General features: G+C 31.4%; 4 protein-coding genes across 6 annotated transcripts in view; 3 read left to right on the top strand and 1 right to left on the bottom strand.

Annotated features, from left to right (window-relative positions):
* Nucleotides 1-270: 270 nt before the first annotated feature.
* LOC105252446 (B-cell CLL/lymphoma 7 protein family member B) lies at nucleotides 271-2140 on the bottom strand. Of its 2 annotated transcripts, XM_011259802.3 has the most exons (4): nucleotides 1835-2139; nucleotides 840-915; nucleotides 656-758; nucleotides 271-571 (listed from the first exon to the last, which is right to left on the bottom strand). In XM_011259802.3, the coding sequence occupies exons 1-4, from the start codon at nucleotides 1924-1926 to the stop codon at nucleotides 453-455; spliced, it is 390 nt and encodes a 129-aa protein (XP_011258104.1). In that variant the 5' UTR covers nucleotides 1927-2139; the 3' UTR covers nucleotides 271-452. The 2 variants fall into 2 exon arrangements, with proteins under 2 accessions (XP_011258104.1, XP_019883462.1); XM_020027903.2 differs by having other exon boundaries at nucleotides 656-915; nucleotides 1835-2140.
* A 2048-nt stretch (nucleotides 2141-4188) lies between these two features.
* Nucleotides 4189-7648, top strand: LOC112637149. The gene is made up of 3 exons (XM_025406176.1): nucleotides 4189-4332; nucleotides 4676-5495; nucleotides 7272-7648. The coding sequence occupies exons 2-3, from the start codon at nucleotides 4684-4686 to the stop codon at nucleotides 7288-7290; spliced, it is 831 nt and encodes a 276-aa protein (XP_025261961.1). The 5' UTR covers nucleotides 4189-4332; nucleotides 4676-4683; the 3' UTR covers nucleotides 7291-7648.
* A 1987-nt stretch (nucleotides 7649-9635) lies between these two features.
* Nucleotides 9636-10647, top strand: LOC105252445 (UPF0545 protein C22orf39 homolog). Of its 2 annotated transcripts, XM_011259799.3 has the most exons (4): nucleotides 9636-9742; nucleotides 9951-10032; nucleotides 10111-10275; nucleotides 10350-10574. In XM_011259799.3, the coding sequence occupies exons 2-4, from the start codon at nucleotides 9985-9987 to the stop codon at nucleotides 10572-10574; spliced, it is 438 nt and encodes a 145-aa protein (XP_011258101.1). In that variant the 5' UTR covers nucleotides 9636-9742; nucleotides 9951-9984. The 2 variants fall into 2 exon arrangements, with proteins under 2 accessions (XP_011258101.1, XP_025261930.1); XM_025406145.1 differs by lacking the exon at nucleotides 9636-9742 and having other exon boundaries at nucleotides 9985-10032; nucleotides 10350-10647.
* Nucleotides 10648-12058: 1411 nt separating this feature from the next.
* LOC105252444 (serine-rich adhesin for platelets) overlaps nucleotides 12059-22324 on the top strand; it is a 76050-nt gene continuing 65784 nt past the window's right edge. Inside the window, exons 1-6 of the mRNA XM_011259798.3 lie at nucleotides 12059-12430; nucleotides 15857-15966; nucleotides 17497-17702; nucleotides 18368-18556; nucleotides 19660-19803; nucleotides 21207-21303. Of these exons, the coding sequence (XP_011258100.2) occupies nucleotides 12249-12430; nucleotides 15857-15966; nucleotides 17497-17702; nucleotides 18368-18556; nucleotides 19660-19803; nucleotides 21207-21303 (928 nt within the window). The 5' untranslated portion in view covers nucleotides 12059-12248. The remainder of the gene's footprint in view (nucleotides 12431-15856; nucleotides 15967-17496; nucleotides 17703-18367; nucleotides 18557-19659; nucleotides 19804-21206; nucleotides 21304-22324) is intronic.

The following is a 22324-nucleotide window of genomic DNA, read 5'->3' as shown; positions in this document are numbered from 1 at the left end:
TCTGACTTTCAAGATTATGTTTATTCAAGATTCATGTAATCTTGCAATAATTTGGAAAAATTATATAAAAATTCGAATTTTTTCTTTTAATAAATGGATTGAGCATTTCCCAATATTTATCTATCCAATTAGTGAATTATTACTTGTAATTTCTAAATTCAATAAAGAAATTTATAATAAATCCAAATATAAAAAAATAATCTTCATTATACATAATTCAGAACGTTTCATAATATTAATATTATTCATATATATATAATTATATATGTGTATATATTATCTAGATTTCACACTAAATTTGGATGAAACAAAAATCTTTTTGCAATTCATCCATGTCAAGAGGTATGATTCAACACAAAATTATCGAGTGCAAATTTACAAAAGAGATAGTGATTCCTAAATATGTCAAACCGTATATGACAGTGGTGTTGATGTTGATTACAAATCAAACATTAGTCAGTCTTTAATCTCTTAGGTGCAGATTCGCTATTTTGCGAATTGGAATCCTCCGAGAAACCCAAATGTGCAGAAAAATCTGTTAGTCCTTGGGAATCACTAACAGTGGAAAAACCTAGGAAAGAAATCATTATTTTATTAATCAGCAACAACAACAAGTTTCTCTCAAATTAAAGCCAACTGTTAAAGACAAACTTACATGTATTGGAATCTTCTGTAAGTCCAAAATTAGAATTTGATGAATCTACTCCTTTTCTCGGTAAGCCATTCTCTTTATCGGAAACAGTTTTACTTTTTTTCTTCTGCAACGTAAAACATTTACTCTTGTAATTTGTTTTTATTAACATAAATTTACTGTTGGCTGAAATTATCTTCTTACATACCTGATCAAGAGTCGAAATTGGAACCCATTTGTATATTTTCATAGTTGTCTCTCCTATAGTAACCCATTTTTTTTCCCTATAATATACAGTCAGAATTCTAACTATATTTATAATTATATTTATTCTTATATAAATAATAATATTAACAGAAGATGAAAGAAAAGCATTGGCTATTTTTTACAGTAAAACAGAATATATTTTTATACATTTGTTCTTGTTTAATGACAAATAATCCAATTATATAATGAATAATGTAACGAAGAAACATTACATACATATAAATATATGTCAAAAATTGTAACACGTGATACATTGGAAAATAAACTGTCATTATACAGGGTGTCTCAAAACTCATAATCAATTTTTCAAAGACAGATTCCTGGGATCATCTGAAGACGATTTTTCCTCAACGAAAATGTCGAGGCACTAATAATTTTCGAATTATAAGTGACTGGATATAAGGGGTTTTTCGTAAACTAAGCTTTGTAGAAATAAAATATTAACAAAACCACATTCTTCGAATTTTAAATAGAGTTTACTTCAGTTGAGTTTTAATTTAAAGCTTAATTAGATATTTGAAGCAAAGATATTTGATGACAAAAATCGAGAATATGCAAAAAATGATGGCCTTCATCGACATTTTCACTGAGGAAAAATCGTCTCCAAATGATCCCAAGAATCTGTCTTTGAAAAGTTGATTATGAATTTTGGGACACCCTGTATACAAAGCATAGTGTTATAAAGTAATCAAGTAATATTTACTTTCAACAATTAGATTCATAAGATGTGATATTATTTACCACGATCTTTTATTCAGGAACAAGTACTTCAACTTTAAACGTTAATTAATCTAACATTCTAATTATTGTTTCATAAAAAAAAATAAAGACAAAATTTCTCTCTCATATTATCTTTTGAATGAAGACAAATGACAAACGCAAGAATCGACAATTCTGTCCCTCTCTGAAGCTATATAGCTCTCAGAGCATACTCACCAGTGACGAACTTTATCAACTACCTGCATCACACGTTTAATATCATCCTTGGCACGACTACGGGTCTCTGCGCGCACTGACCGCGACATCATATTATTGTTTCTCGCGCGATTAAATCACCGGTAATCGATTATTGCACCAGTCACTGCACCAAAAACACCGGGACATTCGTGACGCGCGAGTGAAGTGGACAGGTTAGAAAAGTGACAAGAAGCTACGAATACCGATTGCTTCTTGCTCGTATGCATATATGTATCAACACTACTCCATCCCGCATCGAAGTAGAGACATGCACATGCAAATTGAATACGCTTGCGCCTTGCGCTTGACGATTCGCACATAGACATAATAGTGTATCTAGAGGTTTGTTCGCGTCGCATGCTCCAATGTACACTGAGCGACCACGATTCGTTCCTTGCCCCTCTCTCGCGGGGCAAGGGGAGCGTAGAAGTGACCAATCAGCTGGCAGCGTGGCAGTGGCTGATTGGTTAGAGGCTACGCTCCCTTGCCTCGCGAGAGGGACCGCGGAACGAATCGTTGTCGCGCAGTCTACATACATACATGGAGCATGCTCCTAATTGCTCCTTAAGGCGTCTTTAGATGGAAACGTTTAAGGCCGCAGCACACACTTTTGCATAAGCGCATAACCATAAGCATAAGAAAATTGATTGGTTCATTTTCTTATGCATATACTTGGGGACCAATCAAGTTCCTGTGTGTGCTGCGGCCTTTAGCGTCAAGCGTCGAGCGTCAAAAACACGTGCGCAGCACCCTTAAGGTGCGGCCTCATTGACGCTAAAAAGTAGCGTCAACAATTGGTTGAACAAAGAAGCAATTACTTACTTCTTTGTTCAACCAATGGTTGACGCTACTTTTTAGCGTCAATGAAATTGCACCTTTAAGATGCGGCCTCATTAACGCTAAAAAGTAGCGTCAACCATTGGTTGAACAATGAAGCAACTATACTTACCTCCTTGTTCAACCAATGATTGACGCTACTTTTTAGCGTCAATGAGGCCGCACCTTTAAGCGGCCTTTTCATTGACGCTAAAAAGTAGCGTCAACCATTGGTTGAACAAAGAAGTAAGTAGTTGCTTCTTTAGGTTTGTTTTTTATTCCTGCACTGGCTGCACTAGTTCAAAAAGTGTACACTAAAGCGTTCGTTATTCCAGAACTGGTGTAACCGATACCGTTCGTTATTCCAGTGCAGGAAAACTTAGTGCACGAGTTCACTGAACTGGCTGCACTAGGTCCGGAGGTAGTGCAAGCAGTGTAGAGCAACCAAGGAGGTGTTTTTTATTCCTGTACTGAATATAGCCGGCAATTTCAAAATTTAAAGGTTAATGTAAGTATAAAAGTAGAAGTTTTTTTGGATCAAAAAAATTTTACAAAATTTATATTTCAATATATATATATATATATATATATATATATATATATATATTGAATGTATATATATATAATGTTTACAATTTATATAGTAAAAATCCAGTTGAGTAAAATATAAAATTTGTAAGGTTAGAAAATCTTAATCTGTGAAATCTAATAGTAATTTTAATAATTTTATTCTAATAGTAATTTTAATAATTTTATTTGAAACATATGTATATATAATATTTACAGTAAAAAACAATATGGCAAATACAGAAACAGCAAGAATAAAAAAAGATGCCATAGGAAATATTTTAGTGGATCAAACTGGACACGTAACATGCATTTCTGAAGGTATTAGAATTATCTAATATTTATTAAAGCAGACACAGTAAATATTTGGTAAAATTATGTTATTAATGTGACGCGCCATATTTTTGCACTGCTTTACACTAGTTTACACTATCGTTTTCTACTCCCGTCTGCACTCTCAGTTCTCGCTTGCACTGGCTCAGTTCTAGTGCAGAACTAGTTCAGTTCAGTGTAGGAATAAAAAACAAACCTCTAGTTCAACCAATGGTTGACGCTACTTTTTAGCGTCAATGAAATTGCACCTTAAGATGCGGCCTCATTGACGCTAAAAAGTAGCGTCAACCATTGGTTGAACAATGAAGCAACTATACTTACCTCCTTGTTCAACCAATGATTGACGCTAAAAAGTAGCGTCAACCATTGGTTGAACAATGAAGCAACTATACTTACCTCTTTGTTCAACCAATGGTTGACGCTACTTTTTAGCGTCAATGAGGCCGCACCTTAAAGGTGCAATTTCATTGACGCTAAAAAGTAGCGTCAACAATTGGTTGAACAAAGAAGCAACTACTTACTTCTTTGTTCAACCAATAGTTGACGCTACTTTTTAGCGTCAATGAAATTGCACCTTAATGGTGCAGCCAGTTCACCTAACCTAATCTAACCTATATAAAAAAAAACCAATAATGGACAAATATACTTGAAAACACGCTGCAGTATATATTATTGTCAATTGTAGTGTATTGTAATATTAAACAATGTTAATTTTATTATCACAGCATTATGAACACATTCTCAGTTGCACTACAGTTTAAGTATGTATATTTGATAAAAGATAATTGATAATTTCGTAATACAAATACTAATAACAGAGTCGTTAAATATTTTAATAAAATAAATAAATGTTAAAAACTTAAAAATTTATAATTATTGTTTACAAAAGAAAAAAATATATAACAATAATAACAATTCAATTTTCGAGACATCTTAAATAGCACTTTATTAAATATTTCATTATTCATCATGTCATAATAATTTGTCACTTATGTACTGTTTTGTAATTAATATATTTTTTTCATTTATATTTAATAATTTACTTTCTATTGGTTTTTATTAATTTTATTATATCATTAATTATATAAAAAATTTATTTTGAAGGAAAAAAAATGGGAAGAGCTTGTTGTGTTTCTGGCTGTGATTCTGGAGTTAAAGTTCCATCACATAAGTTCCCAAAAAATCCAAAAAGATGTGCTGAATGGATCAATAATTTAAATTTAGAACATTTAAAAAATTATGACAGTAGCAGTTTGCAAAAATTTAAAGTTTGTCATAAACATTTTCGTGAAACAGATTATAGTTTTGCTCCACATAATCATTTTTTGAAGGATACAGCAATTCCATTTATAAAACATACTACAGTTATGGACACAATAACTAACAATTCGGAGCAACAACAATCACAACAATTTAATTTATTACTAGAAGTTAAAAATATAGAACAAATTAAAATTGAACCGCAGGAGACATTAGTTCAATATCAAATATATAATGAACAACAATATAAAGAGACAACAGAAAATAAACAACAAGAAAATATACAAATCCCGCAAATAAAAGAAGAAAACCTTTTTCAACAAGTCATACATGTAAATAATCAAGATGTAAATAATCAAGAACATGTAAATAATCAAGAAAATAAAGAAGATCCAAAATTATTCAAGCTAATCCAAGATCATGAATATCGATTAAACAAGTTAGAAGAAAAAGTTGACTTTATTTTGAACTCTTCAAAAAGAAGAATATGGAATAGACCAGATTTACCAAAAATAACATGTAAAGCTAAGCTTACTCCCAAAGTCAAAAGTTTATATGGAACAATAATAAAATTAAGACGAGATAAGAGACGTTTACAACGTCTTTTACAGCGTTTCAGGGAAGAGAATGCAAGAAAAGGACAAAAGACTGTCTCTCTCAAAAAATGAAGATAAAACTAACTTTAAAAATCCGAGAAAGGTTTATCAATATGATTTTTAAGAAATGATAATATTCCTCCTCAGGTATTTAACTAATATTGAGTTCTAAAAAAGTAAAATGTTCTTACTTTCTGAATTAATATTTTATTAAAACATTAGAATTTATGTTATACATAATTTAACAAACAAAAGCCAACAAATAATTGTCATGTTAATAATTCGTGAAATTAATTTGTATATTTATAATATGTATATTCTTATTTTTATGACTTTATAATTATATTATTCAATGTGATATTCACATATATCACATATTTTATTATATATATTTTAGTATACTTTATTCTTTCTACATAAAATTTTTTATTAATTTTTTATAATAATTTCCTTCCTTTTTCATTATTTGTAATAATTTCCTTTTTTATTATTTTCCATTATTTGTAATAATTTCCTTCTTTTTAATATGTATATATTTTTAGACTAGACGATATACTATCGAAGATAAAGCATTTTATATATATAAAAGATCTCCATTCTTTAATTTTCTATCTAAATATTTACTCTATCCATCTATTATGACTTTAAATTCTCAACTATCCAATATTCCTTTATTTACTGGATGTACTCGATTAATAGTGAAATACTTGAAACATATATAAAGAAAAGATTTTTATAGATGAAAAAGATAAATATATTGCTTTAATTTGAGATAAAATTTTCATACAATCTACTTTATCATATGATGAAAAGCATGATAAAAACATTGGTTTCGAAGATTGGGGTACGAAGAGAAGTAGAAAAATAGCAGATGCTATAGTATTTTATTTAAGGAGTTTAAAAACAGAAAATAAGATGTCATTGGGAGATTTGCAAAAATAGCACGTTAACTCAATTAGTACGGTACATAAAAGAAATGGTTACTAAATATCATCATAGTTTAATAATTATTGCTACCAATATGCAACCAAAGTAGTCCAAATGTTGCTGCAATAAATTATGGAATAGAATATAATACAATTCGCATAATGAAAGATTTACATATAAGTAAGACCATTAAATATATGTAAAATATGTTTTTCTTTATAAATGTATATATTATTTAAAAAATATAAATTTATTTTTCATTAATTTTAAATTAAAGATTTATGAAATTTAATTTATTAAAAAATTATTAAATTATAAAAATTTATTAAAAATAGTTAAAATTTTTTTATATTGTATATTATAAAAGTTTTATAATAAAAAAAAAGAAATAGTGCCAGTTTATAATATTGTGCATTTATTAAAAGGAATTAGAAATAATTTTTTAACAAAAGACCTAGATACAGACAACTATTAAATTTATGGATGAAATGAAATATGTATCATGAAATCATATCATTTTAACATATGAGATTGACAAACAGTCAGTATATTGAGGCAATGTCAACTGCCAAAAATAACGAATAAGCATATTGATTCACAGCTTATATCCAAAATAAAAATAAAATGTACAAAAAGTTTTTAGTAATACTGTTGCAAATTTTATGTTATCTTAAATTTAAATGAAAGTTTAAAAGAAAAACAATATTGTAAATAATGAAACATAATATTATATCAACATATAATATTATAACATTAATAATATAACAATTATAACGATAATATAATATAACATTTAATATTTTATTTCTTCTATTTCATTATTTGTTAAGTCTTTAACTATTTATTTTAAACTGTATTGCAATTCATTTTCAATTATTTAATACGATAATATTATTAATTATCATTTGTTGTTTCAGGAATTGTCAAAACATATGAACATGAGAAAATGAAATAATACAATTACCAAAAAGTGCTGCAACAACTTTGGAAGTTATATTATTTTTTAATAACTTACTCGATTCAATTAACGTTCACAAAACATCAAGAATTAAGCAGCATATTATCATCAGTAGTGGGCATATCGAATTTTGGTGAGAAGCTTGCGAGAAATTAAAAAAGATGCAATATATATTTTAATAAAGAAACACATCAAATTCCGAAAAGGGATTATTTAAACGAGCCATTTGTATCACAATATGTATTAAACATGCTATAAAAGTTGCAAAAATAAAACTAACAAGTATCTGCCATGAACTTCAACTTCGAAAAATTAACAAAAATAAACGATCTCTCTCAACAACTTGTACATACATTTCATGTTATAACATGTTATAAAACATTGCTATTAACAATAATTGTAGAACAAGTCATTAAAACATAGTTCATGGTATTTGTAAATAATATTTTGTTCGGAAAAATTCAAAATTTTGAAAATTACATATGTAAAACAGCTTAAAATTAAAAAAATCATGACAGTTTAAAATCAAATGGATATTTCCTCTCCGTCGTTCAGGGAGTCCAGTATAGGAGGAAATTCCTCAACCCGTTCGTCCCATTGTGGGTCATGGGGAAACAACTCATCAATCATGCTGAGGATATTGAGCGGTAGCATTTCGGATATGCATAGGGATGATCTCCGAAGTCTCTTTAAAACAATTCGATAGGGTAGTCCCCACGGATCGTTATTTATAGATTGTATAAGCTCCGACCATGCCTGATCCTTGGCTCTCTTGATCTCATTGCGTAATGTGACTCTCGCATCCCTATACGCAGCCTCAGCTTCTAGTAACTGCTCTTGAGCTGGTTTTTGCCGTCTTCTTTTACACCTCTGCCATCTTCTTCGGGCCTTCCTGCATGCTATGCGTAATTCCGCAATAGTGTTGTTCCACCAGCAGGCCTGGTGTCTTTTAATTTCCTTGTCCCGAGGCATGGATACATTACACGCATCGACTAAGGCGTCTGCCATCCAATATGCCGCTTCTCTAGCCGTACTAATGGTAGGAATACCTACACACTTCCACTCAAGAACTTCCCGAAACAGTTCGAGGTCCATCTTTTTATGATTCCACTTTACATATTTTTTCTTTTTGTGGATATCTATTACATCTTCGTGCCCGTCCTCGCTAGCACTGTACATGCTTGCGTTACCATCTCTGCACATATTCATCTCATCAATATTTACACCATCAATATACATATCTTTGTACATATTTACATTCTCCTCATTGTCATCATGTCTATTTACATTATTTATTTCTATATTAAACATAATATATAAATAATCCGAATGTGTGAATTCCTCTGGTACTCTCCAACAGTTATGTACCGGTATATATTAGCTGTTGACTATGTAATATCGGGGATTGCCCGATTAGACACAGTATGATTAGACACAGCCAATCATATCGACCGATGCCTAGGGAGCGTCCCGTTTGACCACGTTGCGATTGACCACAGCCAATTATATCGACTTGTGCCTAGGGTAACCAGCAACGATTAACCAATCAGAGAGTCCTATTTTGAATTGGCCAATTGGCGACGTGGTCAATCGGGTGCCACCCGATGCCTAGGGTAACCATCATGATCAAGCACGATTAGCCAATCAAAGCCAGTTATGTCCAATTGTACTGTGTCTAATCGGAGTAGAGCACTAAATATACAGGTATTCTATACTCCGCCATTTTTAATCCATTCCCCCTCCTTGTTTCTCGTGTCACTCGCCTCGTCGCTAAGCTGAGATTATAGTAGATAGGTTAGTGAGATTATGAATGGGTGGGGGGATGGATTAAAAATGGCGGAGTATAGAATACTCATATATTTAGTGCCTTAATCGGAGGTGTCTCGTAATATCGACAACAGAGGCCGGTATTCACAGTCCGATCTTATATTTGAGATCGTCTTAAGTTCGAGCTTGAAATGCTACGCAGCTATTTGATTGGTTGAAGGAGGTCTTAAGTCAACCTCGGACCAGACTTAGGCCCGGTTTCACCAACGTGATTTAATCTAATCGATCGATTAAATTGGTCACCAGAATTGCCAATAACAAGACTTTAAAAACGAACGTCGCTATCCACGGACCTTGCTTCACAGAAAGAAAATAGGTTACGATCAGTTTTATTATGTTCAGCAGTTGGCAACTCTGACAGTTAATCGACCGATTAGATTAAATCACGTTGGTGAAACCGGGCCTTAAGACGATCTTAAATATAAGATCGGACTATGAATACAATCTTGTTAATCTAGTGACTTTATGGTACACATTTTTAACACAGGAGTCTCTCCAGCGCTATTATTTGTGTCTTCAATTATGCCGTCCCCCACCATGCCTACATTTACTGCTTCGTTATTTGAACACAGAAAAAACATGGATATTTGAACAATTAAATTTGTATGTATTATGCATATTAAAATATCAAGATAAGTTCGTTGAACAACTTCTTTCATAAGTTTTGAACAAGATTCAACGATGATTGTTTAATTTAATTTTTACTGTGTTACATTAATCTGTATTCTAACCTGTATCCCCAATTTTTAATGCTCTCTTGCGTGCTCGACACGTGTTCGGCAAATAATTAATTTAATTTTTTTTTATGCAGAATAAAAATTGCGTTAAGATAAAGTCTGATAAGCATGAGCGAAGCCAAGGAAAAACAAAAAAACCATGAAAATTCGTGGATGGTACTTTACACTTCTTATATGTATTACACTTCTCGTCTTTTTATCGAATATCATATCAATTTTATATTTCTTTGTTAGATAAGGCCGTGTATGATGTACAAGGCCGAATATGACGATTGTACCAGTATAAAAGTTCGTTTCAATCAATATTTCATATTCGGCGAAACGCTCGATTGTAGCCAATGGAAGACTGATTATGCCAACTGTTATGAATGGGAAAAAAATAAATCGGAAAAAGCATACGTATGAGCGATTTTATTCTGTAATTTTAACGATAGCTCCAATGTATCACAAAATAATGCTCTGGAAAATCGCAGGATGAGCTGATCTTGAGCGAGAAGCAGCGCAGAAGAGAGCGTTTAAGCGCGCATTATCAGAACAACGTCTGGGAGAGAAGAGAGAAACCACCAGAGAACTGGAACGCTCCTCTACCCGAATGGATGCAGAAGGAGTTCGAGAACTCGTATCTACATATAAAGAATGAAGAGATGAAACAGGGCAAGGAAACTTCTCAGCTCAATTCAAGATGCACTATATTGTAACGATAAGTGACGTATTTGATCTTTAAGATTAAGTATAGCATGTACATATGTGTATATATACATATTTATTATATAAACCTAATTATTACATATAATGATATATACAGGGTGTCACTTAATTGGCGCCCACTATTTGTATAGCGATATTCCTCATGGAAAATTGAGTCGAAAAGTCCTGAACCATTTTTTCTATGATGAAAAAAATTTGAAACCATTTTTTTGAAATCATTTTTTCCTTCTATAACAGAAGAAATATGATTTTTAATGCGAAAAACTTTATTTTGCATTAAAAATCATATTTCTTCCGTTAAAAACGTTTCCTTAAAGAAAATTTCATCAAGGAGGCTAAAGGTCGGTGCTTATTGGCGCAACTTTACGTAATTACCGCTTTATTAAGCATAGAAAAAAATGGTTCAGGACTTTTTGACTCAGTTTTCTACGAGGAATATCGCTATATAAATAGTGGGCGCCAATTAAGTGACACCCTGTATAAGTTAAGTTTTGTAGTCTTCCCATTCAAACAATCATTTGTTGTTAGGATTTTTATTCTCGACTGCTGTCAACCTATGGTTGGCAAAAGGCGGAAGAAATATGCGTTTCACCGAGCTCGGATTGATTGTCAACAGTATTCTTGATAACTGTAAAATAATAAGATATTATCTTTTATGCCAATTTCTTATTAATCAAGAAGGTTTCAAGCATATCATATATTTATCATATATTTCGTCAAGAGCTATGCAATCGAAAAAAGAATGAGAATATTAGGGAAAAAAAAGATTGCAAAAGTATTTTCATACATCAAATTGTTGAATTGTTTATCGCCTCAAGGAATGGAGTCAGAAAGTTGGGATTCTCATATTTTCTCTCTCTTAACATTCATTTCACAGTGTTTCGCTTAACGGACGAAAGCCCGAGAAGGAAATACATAATGATACATTTCCCGCCAAGTAATCCTTATCGTGATGAATGACACATACGCAGCTGCGGGTCGGCAAACTCCGCGCATGCGCAACGAAGGCTGGTCCCTCTAAGCGAAACCACCGACTACGATGAGTGAATGCAAAGTGTATAACGTCACGCCGATGTCGAGGCATGCGCAGTCGCGTCCTCCACCGACCGACAATCTCAATGTACCTCATTTTTCCATCACGATCGCAAAAAAATACTCCGATTCTGGGAGTCTAATAAAAGGAAAGCGTCGAGGGAGGGAGTGAGAGGAGCGGAACCCAGACAGCGCAAAAAGGCCAAAAGATGTCTAAAGGATTTAAGACGTCTTTAAGTTGTCGTTTAGATGTCTTTTGGACATGTGTGCTGTCTGGGAAGGGACGCTTGACGTTTCGAAGGCGCTGCGCGCGCGCGCGCGCCTCATCCCTGCTCCACCTCTCGCACCCTTTCTCCCGTTCCACGGGAACGCTGCGGCTGCCCGTACTTGCGTGTGTACGTGCATACGCAGCGCGTGCACCCGTAGTATCCGATTGTCCGCAGTGAATGAATGACGTAACGTCTGTATACGGACATCGGTCGGGCTTTATCGTCCAAGTAAGACGGTAGAGTAAGCCAGAGGAGACAGGGCTGGGTTGGGTGTCGCTCCGAGACTTATTGCGCGTCTCGGAGCATTGTGCGCGCGCCGCGCGTTTTTCGCGGCACGTGCAGCGCGTAACAGTGCGAGACGTAATGGCCACGGACTGCGTGGTTGACGGGGATTACCTGGGTGCGTACTCGCGCTTTTTTGCTGAGTTCGTCGCCCGGGTGAACCCGAACGATCAGCTACCGGTGAAGGTGAGCGCTTACGACGTTGAGGAGAGCGAGCTGGTCGGTGAGATCATCAGCGTGACTCTACAGTACCTCAACAAGACGTAAGCATCAACAGACGCCTTTGCCTGTGGTTCGAATTAATTGTCGCGTGGGCGGGATGATGCTCGCCCTGTGTGTGTGTTTATGTGTGTTTGGCATTCCTCTGAAATGCCCGCGGCTCCGTGTTTCTTGCGAAAGAGCGCGAGTCTCGACGCTTTCGAAATCGTAGAGCTATTCGTAGGTAAAGCTTATCTCTGAGGAGTTCTTGAGATGGGGTATCTAGGATAAATATCAAAGAACATGTAAGACACAGAAATTTAACTAGTTTCCATGAACGTTAATTGGAGAATCTATTGAGATTTTATTGTTAGAAATAGACGAGAAAACAACAAACGAGTATCTTTAAGGATTTTGTATCTATTTTCAAAATATTGAGAAATTAATGAAAATTGTACAGAATGTCCTTACATATGTTTAAAATCTTTAGTACAATTTTTAAATCACTAAAGCGTTCACAAGTTATAAGGATTTTAATTTGCATCGAATTTGTGTTCTTGAGAAATTTGTGGTCTTGTGTATGGGAAACGTATTACGTCGATTCAAATGACAAAAACACATGGAAATAATATTCAGAATTTGTTTAAAATTTGCAAAAGTTTAGATACAGAGGAAATATTTGGTCAAATAATATTATACAAGTACTAACTGGTTAAAAAGATATTAAATATAATTCAATGAAGTTAGCCATTATCCGTCACAAGGCGAAATTCTTTGCCAAAAGTTAATCATTTCGATTAACAAAATTCGGAATATTTCATTAAAAACGCAATAAATATTAAAAAATACATCTCTGCACTGTAGCTAAGATCAAATTGTAATATTATTATATTATAATATTCGACACAATTTCTCATACTCAAAATACACCAAAAGTGAATATTCGTCAATATTGATTTTCAGTTACTTTTTGCTGGGATTGTACATACAAAACATCCTTAATCGTATTTGATTAATGATGTAATGATATTTTACACAAATACAAGTCTTTAAAATTGAAAAAATTAGTTTTATTATTAAGTTATAATTTTAATTAATTTATAAGTTTTTAGAATAAAAAAAATAAGTTTTTAATAAATAAAGAAAGATTTTTTTCTTGTATATTTATATTTATTCACGTTTATGGATTAAGGAAAGACATTATTTCTGACACAAAATATTTAATCAATTTTATGTAAAATAATCGCAAAAGTAGTGGCAAGAATAGTTTTCAAAAAGAGTAATTTATAAAACGTCTGTCACGTCCTCTGATCAGACAATCTTTTTTTATCCGTTGATTCATCATTTAATTGAAAGAGGTAATATTCTTTTTATTTGTTAGGTAATATCTTGACACACAATTTTTTTTACTTTGTATAGATTCATTGTAACGAATATAAAAATACTAGTTAAAAATAACATTCTTAAGGATATTAAATATATTAAAATTATACGGTTAATAAATTTGAATCTTTCAATGTTTCAGCTATTTATCAAATATTTTTTTCTAAAATTTAATATATTTTAAAACCAAATTGCTGAATAAATATTGCTTAGGAATATTTATGCAAAAATATTCTTTTTTGCATTTAAATTTTATTATATAATATTTCAAAATGCATCAGTTTTACACTTTATTATAGTAATCATTTTATTATAGTAATCATAAAAAATTACGATTATTTTATCTTGAAATTAAAATTTAAAAAATAATATTATAACCGTTCTCTTTTTAAAATTTAAGCAAAAAATCAAGTGTTATCAATAATATGAATTTTTTGTTCATCTCAGAGAAAGTTCTATTTAAATGTACATACATATAAATTTCTTAATCAATGTTGTATCGATAATGTAAATAACTTGTTAGAAGGGTGCAATGGAAGAACAATCTCTATCGAAATTACTCCTAAACAGAAATATAATAATTAACGTTTTCGAGACATCTATATATGAATTTGCAATAATCCATTTTTAAGATAAAGAGAAAAATAAAATCCGCTAATTTACGATATTTTCTCTTCTCGGTACAATATTTTCTCTTGTCAGCTCGAGTGAACGCAAATTTGTATCGCAGTTCTAGTACGGAAACGTCCGAGTGCTTTTAAAACCGCGAGAATATCTCGTGCGCGGTGTGAAAAAGTTAACACGCAAAAAAGTTACGCATAGTTGCACGGTGGATCACGCGAGGGGGAACGTATACATATACTAGGTAATTTACTTCAGAAACTTCGACATTCGACTTTTGAAGTTTCAGTGTTGAAATCTTCGAAGATCGAAATTTCGAAGCTTATATTTCGAAGATTATATTATCACGATAAATACACATTTATAAAATTATAAGATAAAATCTAAATAAAATGTTTCTAAATCTAAAAATTTTGATTTGCAATAATTTTTCATTTTTTCAAAATTAAAATTTAAATTTAAAATTTAAAATGTTTTAAAATTAATTTTTTAAATATTTTTTGGTCTACATATATGTATTAATTAATTCACTTTTATTTACAATATTTCCAACATTTCTTATGAAATGGCAAGAATATATTTTTCGAAATTTCGAAAACACCTCAACTTCGAGGCTTCGAATCTTCGAAGTTATCAAAAGTAACAGCTCCAGATTGTCATGGAATGAGAACTGCTTGCGTGCTGTTGACGTTTATCTGCCGCAAGTGAAACACGTGGCAGCGACACGAGGCTATCACTCTGTTTCATCGTCGTCGCGCTCGGAATGAAAAGGATAAACGACGAAAGATAAACGAGAGATAACGGAGCGAATGCAGACTTTTCTCGCACGCCTTGAATACTCGAGTTTGCTTCCTTCAGTCGTGCTCTTTCCATACTTCTTGTTGCGATTTTGTTTTTCTTTTCTTTCTTTCTCTGCCAGATTATTTTATTTATTTATTTATTTTTTATTTATATTTTATTTATTTATTTATTTTTTCATTTTTATTTTTTTTAATTTAATTTATTTTATTTATTTAATTTATTTAATTTATTTAATTTATTTTTTTTAATTTATTTTATTTTCTCTTCTTTATTATTATTCTTCTTTATTATTATTTTTTAATTTATTTTAAGCGAGGAAAAGAGAGCGTAATATAATTTAAAAAAAAAAAAGTTTTTCATTAGAAAGAGAGAGAGAGAGATACTTATTATAATTTTGAAAGATAGAGCGACTTATTATAATTTTGCAGATGCAATATCTATATTTGCTATTTCGCTTCTCTCTCTCTCTCTCTAATGTTTAAATTTGCGGAAAAATATTTTAACTTTTAATTATTTATATTAACTTATAAAACTTGCTAAAGCTTAAAACACTTTTATAATCAACAAGAAAAATCGATCAAAAAGTATGATCCTAAAGTTTAGTTAAATAATACATATAAATACTGTATAAACACTTTCCTGTAGAAAGTAAAGAGAATAATAAATATACGCATGATTAATTTCAGATATTGTCCACCGAGTTTGCAATCATATATAGTTCATCTCGTGATACAAGCAATCAAATCAACATGCAAGAAGCAACCCGAAATCTGCGGATTGAGACAACAAGAGAAGAGTAAGTTTATTTTTATTTATTTGATATTAATGGGATATTTATGGGAAAAGAAATTCTTTGACAAAATAAACGTAATATAAATGAAATGATTATACATACATTCAGAAAATGGTCTTGCAATTATAGTAACAATTTTCTAAATGTAAAAAATTAACTGAAGTAGATAAAGAATAATCAAATGCTGGTATATTGCATATATCAATATAAATGGATAGAAATAGAATTTATATCTAAACTGTTAGTGAAATTTACAAAGAAATTCTTCCTGTGACGTCTATCTATTAAGGTTAATCATACTTATAAAATTTGATTATGCTAAATTGATAAAATTCAATTATGATACAGAAAAATTGTTCCTCACAAGGATCGTTCTAACTAATATCAGAACTAATATTTATCCAATTCATTGGCTAAATTTTTCAGAAGATTAACATTTAGGATTATTAGAATTTAGATTAGAATTATTAAAATTTTCTACTATAAATTTTTCAATGTTACAATGTTACAATATTTTAGCAAATAAAAAATAGCGATTTTTGTCGTACCTTATATCTAAGGATCTGCCTATGAACGAAACAGTTTGTAAGTGAATCGAGAAATATTCGCTGAAGGCGCGAAATATGAGTCACTTGGTGATAAGTCTCGAAAGTGATATCCGAGCGAGTTCATTTTCTTAATTGTAAGATCTTGATAAGATAAATAACAAATGAGAGAGAAAAAGAATTCAAAGGAAAAGAAAGAGGTGGCTTTTCGAATTCGGGAAAATATTCAAAAATGGACTTATATTCGTCTAAAAAGCTTGTAAGAAACAATTGAAACGAAATAACTTACATTCCATATTTAATCATCATCAGTGTTTGCTGTAGATAATTTCAAAATTATTTAGATAAAGATAAAGATAAAAATCTGCAAATTTATCTTAAATGAGAGAAAGATGATTTTGCTTTTACTTAATCTAGATGAAAGATGAGATAATTATTGCGATAATCTAGATATTTATCTAGATATTATCTAGATATTATCTAGATATTTTTGTTTATTTTAGAAGACTATAAATATTTGTAAAAAATGTAACGCAGATTATAAATGGCATATTAAAATCATAAACACATATTCTTTCTCTTTTCCTAAAGAATATTTAATATTATAAAAAAATAATAGCAAAAAGGTATATAAATGATATGATAAATATTTATTAATTTATATTTATAATATATTTATAATATATTTATAATATATTAATAATAATAATATAAAAAATATATTTTAGATATTTTAGATAGATTTTTAGAAGCTTGCCTGGAAAACTTTTTTGCATAATAAAAACGTCATCTTAGACAATTTTTAGATAAGATGACATATATTTTTCATCTAAGATAAAGATAAAGATACTTTGTATTTCTTCATCTAGTTAAAGATAAAGATGATCCATTTCTTTATCTAGATGATTATCTAGATAATTTTATCTAGATACCAGCAAACACTGTTAATCATTATACTCCATTTTTAATCATTATAATTTTTTTGCAGCGTACGCACCTTTGAAGCTCATGCAGGCTATCACAAACGAGGTAAACGAGATCTGCAGGCGGTATTTAGACAACAGCAGGCTGGCGCTTCTGCCACCGCCTTCGTCGACTCCACAGGTGACGGTGGGTGCCACCAGGAATTCTAGGAGAAAAATGGAGGACCGCCATGTGGTCCTACATGACTTGCACACTATTTTTAATATTCAAGTAAGGAGATTTGGCAAAAAGTTTCACAGCAATTAAAATTAAAATCAGAAATTATAATACTAAGATGTGCATTTCAAAAAATAAGATTCTCTATTTTATTACAATTTATGCATAAATTGGGCTTATTGTATCAAAATAAAAGCTAATGACTATATTTTATCCGACATCTTGAGACGAGCTTGAAGATTCCCTCTCGGCAAAAATCCGGCTCTTGATGTTTAAATCATTCTTGGACAACATTCTGTGCTTAACATTCTCTCTGCTCATCAAGGAAACAATTCGAAGAAAGATTGACCGCAACATTATGAAGCATCCTCCTTACAGCCTGGAATCTGTCTGATCATCATTCTTTTCGATTTTCATTTGCTTGTACAATAAGAAGTATCTTAGAGAAAAGCAATATCCAGATGATGAAGTGGAATAGAATCATATTAATAATATTGCTCAAGAATAGCCGAAACATCAATAGTCGGATTTTTATCAAGCATAACAATGTTAACAACATAACAAGACAATTTCCTCGTAAACTATATTGAAAAGTAATCGCTAACTTATATTTTAACACAACAAGCCTAATTTGTGCATAATAGGGAACCTCATTTTTTTTATTTATTCTTATACAATTATTGCAATATGTACAATTATTATAATATTGTCCATCGCAGGATGACACGATTGCAAATTACTATGCCGTGTTCGACGGCCACGGAGGGCAGGACGCTGCGGCATATTGCGCAACGCATCTGCACCAGTATCTTGTCGAGAGCGTCCACTATCCTACAGATCCGGAAAGCGCGTTGCGCGATGCTTTCCTGATTACTGACGCGCGATTCATAGCGAAATCAAGTACACAGGTAAATATTTCTCGCATGTACATAGTACAGGGTTGGCATGTTTTAAACAATGTGTTTAAAACTGTTTAAAACTGATTAAAACTTGTTTAAAACTGATTAAAACTTGTTTAAAACAGTGTTTTATTTTAAACTGCTTTAAACTACTATTTAGAACCGTTTAAAATATTGCAAATAAAATATATGATTATTTGGAAAAGAAATTATTAAAAAAATCAAAGACAAACAAAAACTAATAGATGTGTATATTGCAAAAAAGTTTTTGTTTTAGTGTTTTTAGTTTTTTATCTATTTTTATGTAACACATATAGATATAAAAATATAAATAATAAAATAAAAATGTTAAGATGGGTATTATTTTAGCAGAATATTTATTTTTGGATATTAAATAACAATCAATACAATAAAGATTACTTAGAAGATATTGACTGACTTTACATTTTACATTTTAGCATTTTAAATTAATAGTACATAACTCATAGCAGTCAGTAGTTCTAAAAAAAAAATTCTTCTTTTAAAAAGAAGAATTGAGATTTTTATTTTTCTTTTATTTATAATTTACGTTGAGAGTTAAGCATGAGGTTATTTAATAAGAATAGGAAAGGAACCAAAGTATTATACATTAAATATTATTGCCTAGAACTTTTTTTCTCCAAAAATAAATAACTCCAAAAATAAATATTCTGCTAAAATAATACCCACTCTTATCATTTTTATTTTATTATTTATATTTTTAATTATATATATTTATAATTATATATTATAATTATATAATTATATACATTTTTAATTATATATTATAATATTTTTAGCGTTGTCAATTTTGGCAACGTTATTTACAATTCAACGCTAGCGAAAAATTTAAATATTTACACAGATCAAAGTTATTAAGTGTTTTTTGCTTGTTTAAAACATATTTTTTTTACTTTACTTAAAAACACAAATAAAACAAAAAACATTGTTCTAAACAAAAAAAACCAATGTTTTTTGTTTAAAATAAAAAAAACAAGTTTTTTTCCAATCATGACATAGTATTAAAATATTTCATTCACTCTTCCTATCTCGATATCCGATAATCTCTATCAACCATTTATTGTCTGCTGCAGAAATTGAACGGCGGAACTACCGCGGTGTGCGTGCTGATGTTAAATAAAAAGTTGTACATCGCTTGGGTCGGCGACAGCATGGCTTCGTTGGCCTCGAACGGCGACGTGATACAACTGGTGAACCCTCATCGACCCACACGAGAAGTGAGTAATCTGGATCTTTAGTTCAGTGTAATAGAATGAGATAAAAATGTAAGATAGTTTTACTTTCAGCATAATCCTATATTTATCATGTCTCGACTCTCAAAATATTCCGCTGCAACGCAAATAATGAATGCATAAAGAATATTCTCGTGAAATTCCGTAATTTAACTCATCAGATTATTATTGAATTTTTATTTTTATTGATAAGTTAAATGAATTGGAAAATGAATGAGAAATCCTTTTTGGAACACATACAAGTTTGAAGTTACAAAAGCTTAACTTTTGTACTGATGATTAAAATACTCCTCAATTGCAGTCGTTTTTGTTTTTTCATTTACATTTTTTCCTCAGAGACAAGATTAATTTTGTCATTCATTTTTTGAAACATTTAATCAGCGTAATAAATTGAATGCTATTGACATTTTCAATTTCCAAGGATGATTTTGCTTCTGACCCACATGATCGTACAATATCACGTGCTCATAAAACGGACAGTGTATCCGTACTCTCGTTGTCTGCACACCGGGTGACGCTGCAATCGGATCGACGATAATCACCTGTCTGTCGTGAATATTTTTAAACAACAAGCCACGTTTGGGGTCTACAATCGGCACATAATTGCGGCTTTCGTTCAAGCACGTCCTCCCCGTTCTCCAATGATGATACGCAAGATCTCGCTTATGCGGCGACAATTTTCTCTCGCCACGATAATACGGCAGCCAATTTTCCGATTCGAGTCGGTCGGCGAAATCGATGTAGGCCGACTCCTCGAATTGTCGTAGATTTGTTGCGAAGTGACGGATGAACACGATGGTCGACACAAACCCTAATCTGTTGGGTCTCTCGCGTAGACCGAGTTCTTGCATTAACCTATTGGTGGGCGTTACGTATTCGCAGGTGAGTATGTAAGGCCGATGAACGGGGAACAGCAGATTTTTCACGATTCGTAATCGACGATAGAAGCTCTTTTTGTTCAGGACCTCGCCGATACAGCGGTAACCGAGCTCGGCCAATTGCCGTGCGGTTTTACTGCTTCGAACGTAATAGATGTCTATCGGACTCACCAGCGAGTCTAAATATTCTTCGTAATTTTGAAAATCCAGCAGTCTTCTATCACTATCAGTCTGAGTCCCGATGACTGTCATGTTGAGAAAAAGATGGATTTTCAAACCAATAATTTTATGTTGTCAACGAGTTTGAAATACCTTGTCCTATATAAACAATCGAGGCGCGTGAAACACATCCAAGTGAGAATATCGAAGTATCGACATGTTTGACACCTGTATTTATCGCGAGAATATTATGCTCGCGCTACATTCGATTTTTATTGACACTGTCACATATACAAGACTTATCGAGGCAACGATGCGTTCTATTTTTCACGATCTGTTTTTCTCTCTTAGGACGAAAGCGAACGAATCCGCAAAATGGGAGGAGCCGTCGTCAATTGTATGGGAGTCATGCGAGTAAATGGATTTCTCAGCATATCTCGAGCTATAGGTAAGTTATTGCACAACGTGGATATACAGGATGGCCCTGAACGTTCCAGCCAGACTTTGAGATCTTATAGGAAATTTAATTCTAAACAAAAAATTTCCTATAAACATGAGTCAAAAAATGCTTCCTTAAGAAGTTATCGCGCAAAAACCTCAAAAAAATCAAAAAGAATAAAAAGAAAATGAAACTAAATAAATTTCTTGAAAAAAACGATAAAAATAAAAAAATAAAAATCTTTTTCTTTTATGAAGATAAAATAATTTTTTTTAAACTAATATTTTGGTAATAGCACGTAATAGTAAAAAATGAATAAAGACGTTTTTCAAGAAATTTATTTAGTTTCATTTTTTTTTAATTTCATTTTCTTTTCACCTTTTGCTCTTCCTTCATCAGAGCTTTTTGAGCGATAACTTCTTAAGGAAGCAATTTTCGACCCATTTTTGTTTATTGAAAATTTTTTGTTCAGAATTAAATTTCCTATAAGATCGGAAAGTCTGGCTGGAACGTTCGGGGTCACCCTGTATATGTTTCCTTTATTAATTATGATAAATTTTATATTTTTAATTTTTTTTATATCTCATGTAAAAACATTTACAACGATTGTGTATAGTGAAAATGGAAAAATATATTTTTTTACTTTATCAAATTCTTTTAATAAGATTTTCATCATTCATTTACCAGTCGATCTTTGCGAAAGACGCGCTACGAAATTAATGTACAGATGGAGACAGCGGTCGTTCGTGACAGTATGGCCGAATGGATTCCTCCAAGATTATTTTTTCGTAATTTTTCAATTAAAAAAAAAACATGATGCAGTAGTAAGAAACGTTTACACATCATTTTGAGTCCTTTACAGGAAACGCGATAAAATCGCGATATCTATCTTGACAAATGTTGTATAATTCCATAGACTCTTATGAAAGAGATATTGATAAAATCGCACATAAGAGATTTAATATAATCTAACTCGTTTTTTTAGATTCCAACTCTCTTTTTAGGAATTTAAAGTTTAATTTTTGAATTT

This window comes from Camponotus floridanus, unplaced genomic scaffold (genome assembly GCF_003227725.1).
Source record: "Camponotus floridanus strain SB8 unplaced genomic scaffold, Cflo_v7.5 scaffold134, whole genome shotgun sequence".
NCBI classification, from domain to species: Eukaryota; Metazoa; Arthropoda; class Insecta; order Hymenoptera; family Formicidae; genus Camponotus; species Camponotus floridanus.
The sequence above is the reverse complement of the archived record's forward strand: the minus strand, read 5'-3'. Positions and strand labels throughout refer to the sequence as shown.